The sequence below is a fragment of the Osmerus eperlanus genome, chromosome 14 (assembly GCF_963692335.1).
Source record: "Osmerus eperlanus chromosome 14, fOsmEpe2.1, whole genome shotgun sequence".
NCBI classification, from domain to species: domain Eukaryota; kingdom Metazoa; phylum Chordata; class Actinopteri; order Osmeriformes; family Osmeridae; genus Osmerus; species Osmerus eperlanus.
The window spans coordinates 8,691,887-8,698,276 of NC_085031.1; the positions used below are offsets into that span (position 1 = coordinate 8,691,887).

At 52.8% G+C, this 6,390-nt stretch overlaps 1 protein-coding gene across 1 annotated transcript in view; it reads right to left on the reverse strand.

Moving 5' to 3' along the window:
- pcdh7a (protocadherin 7a) overlaps positions 1–6,108 on the reverse strand; it is a 28,790-nt gene extending 22,682 nt beyond the window's left edge. The window contains 2 exon segments of the mRNA XM_062477279.1: positions 2,001–3,192; positions 3,500–6,108. Of these exon segments, the coding sequence (XP_062333263.1) occupies positions 2,001–3,192; positions 3,500–4,950 (2,643 nt within the window). The 5' untranslated portion in view covers positions 4,951–6,108.
- Between the last annotated feature and the right edge of the window lie 282 nt (positions 6,109–6,390).

Below are 6,390 nucleotides of genomic sequence, written 5' to 3' on the forward strand. Positions count from 1 at the left end.
GAGAGAGAGAGAGAGAGAGAGAGAGAGAGAGAGGACAGAAAGAGGAACAGAGAAAGAGAGGGAGACTGAGAGAGATACTCTGAATCATCTTGGTTTGAACTCTCTCCTCATCTCCCCTCAACAGTATCTAAACTGTTGATTTTTTCCAGCACAGTATATCTCTGGTGGAACCTGAGACAGACATTGCTCTGTACACCTCTGTGTACTGTAACACTGTAACACCTCTGAATATTCTGCCTCACAAGTATCCCCCAAGCTACAGTAGGAACTGGGTTGTGTTCTATTCGATTGTTCCTAGTATTCTATTCTCTCAATTCAATCCCATTGTTTCACTCTGTTCCATTAAGATGGTTCTTCTGTATTATTCTATAGAGTATGTCTGTCAGCGCAGCCCATTGTGCTGTTTCTGCCTGCAGTGCTCTGTCCCATTCTCATTCTGCTGGGCATCTCTCTGCCTCAGCGCAGTCGCCCAGCGAGACAGAGTGAGAGAGAAAGAGAGAGAATGAGAGAAAGAGAGAGTGTGTGTGTGTGTGTACACCACAGTTCCAGTGCACAACTTCTGATGCATCTCAAGTCCCTTTGGAATGTTCCACTCAAATCGACTCACATACGCACTTCTCTTTCTCTTGTGAAAAAGATGTAGTGGTGCTGCTGAATACTCCAATTGAAAACTTAACGCACGCACACACACACACACACACATATATCTGCCTCTTTAACACATACCAGATCATACACAATCCCTCTCTGTGATATGTCAGATTCCATCATAAAGGCACTTAAGAGTTTCATCAAATGTTTTTCACAACTATGGGCAAAAATAGCTAGGATTTACCACCAAATAATCTACAATAACACCTTTGGAAAGATGTCTCTAAATAAATACCATTGATTTAATTTAGTCATGGATGAGTATCATCAATAAGGTTTTAACTTATAAAAAAGGTTTTGGTGTTTAGTTACTCTTTACATTTTAGTCATTTTACATTTAGTCATTTTAGCAGACGCTCTTATCCAGAGCAATTTACAGTAAGTACAGGGACATTCTCCCCGAGGCAAGTAGGGTGAAGTGCCTTGCCCAAGGACACATCGTCATTTGGCACGGCCGGGAATCGAACTGGCAACCTTCAGATTACTAGCCCGCTTCCCTCACCGCTCAGCCACCTGACGCCCACTCTTTAAATGAGTCAGCTAAAATGTAAAAAATGTTAAATGTAAAAACCCTATCAACGAAACTAGGAGGTTTTTCTAGTCATGCCCAATTGCCAGGGAAAACATCTGGCCTTAACCCCGCTAAGTCTTTCTCACTCATTAAACACACAGCATTTAATTCTGTCTGAATGGAGATGCAGGGTGATCTCCTGCTGTTGCCGTTCCAACCATAATTACCTTTGGCCTGCCTCCACTCCCTGAATTCCTTATGAGATGAAGGTACACTTGCTCAATGACTTATACTCAATTACTCAAGTTCTGTCCCAGTCATGCCTAACAGGCCATACTGTAATCAGTGCAGGCTTAAACAGGCTTCGCAATTGTGACACGCAGTGATTGCCTGGTGCTGCAGTATTGTGAGCCGTTAAACCTTCCATCCCATAGCAATCAGGTGTTCAATGCTCCCATCTTTAGTGCTCATTGTTAGGTTCTATAGCTGGATAAGCTCTTTATTCACACTGGGCGTACTTTCAAGTGGCTTCATTCATGTCTGGTCTTTTCTTTTGGACTTTACATAAGATGTAGCTGACACTTTGTAACCTCATACACCAAAAAAAAAAATGGTGATGCAATTAATAAGGTTAATTGAGCTCACATCCTCGTTCCAAGTAATAATACTAATCCATTATTCTTGGATAGCTGTGTTCGAAACCCTCAAAGACCCTTCACAGAGTGAACAAAGCTATTGCCATGCCAACCAATAAACTTGGCAGATTACTTGGATTGGATGCAGTCATTGAGCTGTGTGTGTGTATGTGTGTGTGTGTGTGTGTGCGGGCCCTCGTTACCTGTGCGTCCACCAGCGTGGCATTGACCAGGCTCTCGTTGATGAAGACGTGAACCAGGGCGGTGGCGCACAGCGACGGCATGCCGCTGTCGTTGACCCGCACGACCAGCCGGTGGAGCCCGCGGTGGCGCCGCTCCAGAGGCTCCGCCAGGGTGATGACCCCGCTGGCGTGGCCCATCTCAAACAGCCTGTAGGGGTTCCCGCCCACCAAGGCATAGCGGAGGTCTGCGTTGGGCCCGGCGTCCGCGTCGGACGCCGTGACGGTGCGCACGACGGTGCGAGCGCTGCTGGCCGGCGGGAGGAGCGTGTAGGACTCGTTGGCGGGGGCGCTGACGGCCGGGGCGTTGTCGTTCTCGTCCGTGATGATGAGCGAGACGGTGGCGGTCGCCGACCTGGGGGGCTCGCCGCCGTCCACCGCCCGGACGCGGAACGTGTAGGTGGAGCGGCGCTCCCGGTCGAAGGAGGCGGAGGAGAAGATCGTGCCTGTGTTGTTCTCGATGGAGAACATGTCCTGTTTCTCGCCTCGGCCGCCCTCCTCTCCTCCTCCCTCCTCTCCTCCTCCCTCCTCCTCGCCTCCCTCCTCCTCCTTGTCCGTCTCCACGAAGAGGCTGAGCTCCGCGTTCTCCCCCTCGTCCGCGTCGGTCACCGTCACCATGCCGACGGGGCTGTTGGCCAGGAGGTTCTCTTTGATGTAGAACATGAACACTTCCTGGACGAACTTGGGCGCGTTGTCGTTTCGATCGGTTATCTGGACGACGACAGTCGCGGAGCCCTGCAGAGAGGGGGCGCCCTTGTCTCTGGCTATGACCCGAAACTCGTAGCGCTCCCGCTGCTCCCGGTCGAGAACGCCGGAGGCGCGGATGTCGCCGTTATCGGCGTCGATGTAGAAGGCCCCATTAACGGAGGCGTCCAGGGAGTATGCAATCTCGGAGTTCTTGCCGCTGTCAGCGTCCGTGGCCAGCACAGTCACCACTCTCTCTCCAGGAGAGTTGTTCTCGGCGAAGTGGACCTCCACCACACTCTGGGCAAAGGTGGGGGCGTGGTCATTGATGTCGACCACCCGCACCGTCAGGGAGCTGTTGCTGGACAGGCTTGGACTTCCTGAGTCCACTGCCACGATGGTGACACTGTACTCCTTGGTGGTCTCGTAGTCCAGCAAGGCGGACGTGTGGAGGAAATACTTCTTCCGGTTCCTGTTTGCATAAACATTTTGTTATGAGTGAGTTATTCGATCACGAGCAACTTTAAGGCTCTTAGTGGTCGTCATGTGCAGTGCAGGAGGAATGATTCCATCATGCACACGTGTCACTTTATTGAAATTAACTACATTCGAGGACTTTACGCACCATTTTCTAGGATGTGCTCTAATATATTGTAGTTTCTAGTGTGTTGTAGTGTGTTGTGTTGCAGTTTGTCGTGGGGTTGTGTTGTGGTGTGCTATGTTGTGGTGTATTATGGGGTGGACTGTTGTGTTGCTGTGTAGTTGTGTGCCAGGCCTACCTGTCAAAGGCCTCATCGGCAGGCAAAGGCGGCAAGGCCGTTTCACCCGCGGGTTTCAAGGTGAACGGCACGTCGCCCACCACCGTGCAGGTCACCGCCCCATTCTCCCCCTGGTCCCGGTCGGACACCTGCACCAGCGCCACCGGGGTGTCCACCAGGACGTTCTCTGGAACCATCGCCGCCCCGTCCCGCACCAGGATCCGTCCGATCTTCCGGATCTCCACCACGGGAACGTTGTCGTTCTCGTCCCGCACCGCCAGCACCACGGTGGTGCGGTCGGTGCGTGGGGGCTGGCCACGGTCCCGGGCCGTGACGATGAACCTCAGCTGGGCCACCTCCTCCCGGTCGATCCTATGGAGGACGCTCAGCCAACCGGAGGCCTCGTCTAACCGGAGGAGCCGCCGCACGGACTCGGTGGCGGCGCCGAAGACGTACTCCACCTGGCCGTTGACGCCCACGTCGCGATCCGAGGCTCGCACCTGCAGGACGGGCGTGCCCGGGGGGGCGTTCTCCGCCATCTCCGCCTCGTACACGGCCCTCTCGAAGTGCGGGCTGTTGTCGTTGACGTCGGTGATGGCGACGCGGAGCAGGGCCTGCGAGGAGCGGGGCGGGTTGCCGCCGTCGCGCACGCGGAGGACCAGCTCGTAGGAGTCGCGCTGCTCGCGGTCCAAAGGGCCTTTCACGATAAGCTGAGGCTGCTTCTCTCCGTCGGGTGTGTCAGCCACCTGCAATTCAAACACGCTGCTTCTGGCCCCGCCTCCAACTCCTCCTCCGTTTTCTCCGGCTCCTCTCTTCCGATCTCCTCCTCCTCCTCCTGTGGCTCCTCCCTCTGCCCTTCCCATTGGCCCTCCGGCCATCCGTCGGGTCGAAGGTGTACCTGAACCGCCATCTTGGATCAGCTCGTACCGGTCAATCCCGTTCTTCCCAAAGTCGCGGTCAGTGGCTGTGGGTAAAAGGTACAGCGTGCCGATTGGCCGGTTCTCTTCCACAGACAGCATGAGCACGGGCGAGGGGAAGGAAGGGGTGTTGTCGTTGATGTCTGTCACTACGACCCGCCCCTCAAAGAGGTCCACCCAGCTTTGCAACGGACCAATCACGGACACTTCGAAGTCCAGGAAGCACTCATTCTCATCAAAGATCATCTGGCACTGTGGGAGTTTTTCGCGGTCAATCCGCTTCTGGCCAGTGGTCAGCTCACCCGTCACGTTGTCAATCTTGAAGAACTCCGAGCCGCTCTCCAGGGCGAAGGTCACGTCCCCTGTGCCCGTACCGGCAGCCAGGCCCAAGTCTGCGGCCACATTACCAATCTTGATGTCGGCAGGGCCCTCCTCGGCCACCCGGTAACGGAGAGCTGAGTTGGCGAGTGGGAGCTGAGTCAGCAGCTGCAGCAGAACCACCACGAGGCTGAGAGCCTCCGCTACGGAGGAGTGCACTGCACCAATCCTCCTCATGTCTACCGCTCTCCTTCTCTCCCTCTCTCACTCCACTTTCTCTGTCTTCCCCCACTGTTTCACACTCACTCTCTTCTCTCCTTTTTCTCGTCTTTCTCTTCCCCCGTTTTCCTTCAATCTCTTTTTCTTTGTGTGTATTTCAGCGGCGTGCTCTCTGTCTCTCTTCCCTCTCCTCTCTCTCCCTCCCTCTCTCGCTCTGCAGTTTCCACTGCCTCAGGTCCGGGCGCGAGCTTCACTGTGTTCCCCTCTCGCTCTGCAGATCACTTCAGAAGCACGGCTTTCTTCTTTGTTATCCCTCTACTTCTTAATAGTCCTTCATGCTTTTATAATTCCTTAGTCTCTCCGGATAGTTCACAGCACAAAGATACAAAACAATCCATCCCCAAGAATATGAGAACCAATTCATCCGCTTCTAATTAATCCACTTGACTCACATTCTTGTCTCTCTAAACGGAGAGATATCCAGTTCTCTCTCTCGAGGACTCACCACTTTATTATCACGTTAGTAATTCTTCTTTATTCCGGTTACGTTTGAGCACCGGCTTTTCTGGCGTTTTCACAGTTAGAAACTGCAATGCAGCACTACACAAAAAGACAACTGTCCACGACTCCAGCTCCGGACGGCTTAGATCGTTTTCTTGAAATAACTCACAAATTCCACGAAACGGACTAAAACTGAAACAAAAAACACGTTTATGGTGTTTTATAAGTGATAGTGACAACCTACATTTGCCTTCCTACCTTCGGGCAGACACATAAACTGCGTTTGTTCTTTTCCCGCAGTGAAGCAACGTGCCAAGCGGTAAGATTCCTCCACTCAACTTGGGAAACAAGAGTGCTTTTCAGAACGAGTTCTCTGGACAGAATAATGTTCCTGGAACATAACGGAGACTCTTCAGAAAAAGGAAAAAGAGAGCCCGACGTCAACAACAGTAGCTGTACTTCCGTAGGCGCTCGTGGGGATGTTTCTGTAATGAACTGGGTGAAATGCGTCTTTTCCAAGAGTCCCGCATTCTCTCATTCTCCACACGCGCCTCCTCTCTCTCTCTCTCTCTCTCTCTCTCTCTCTCTCTCTCTCTCTCTCTCTCTCTCTCCCTCTCTCCCTCTCTCCCTCTCTCTCTCTCTCTCTCTCTCTCTCTCTCACCTGCGCGTTCTACTGCACTGCTTGTGCGCGTAGGGCTGCTGCTGCTCTCAAATGATGCTGCAGTCTCTCTCTCTCTCTCTCTCTCTCTCTCTCTCTCTGTCTCTCTCTCTCTCTCTCTCTCTCTGTCTCTGTCTCTCTCCCTACCTCTCTCGTGTTCACTGCAACATTTCCCTGACCGCGTAACTTGATCGTTGAGCTGAAACGGGAGAGGGAAAGGTGGTGTTGGGTCGCTGTGTGTGTGTTTCGGTTACAGGGGGATAGACCTTTCCTCCGCCTGTCATCGGGAGATTAAATGG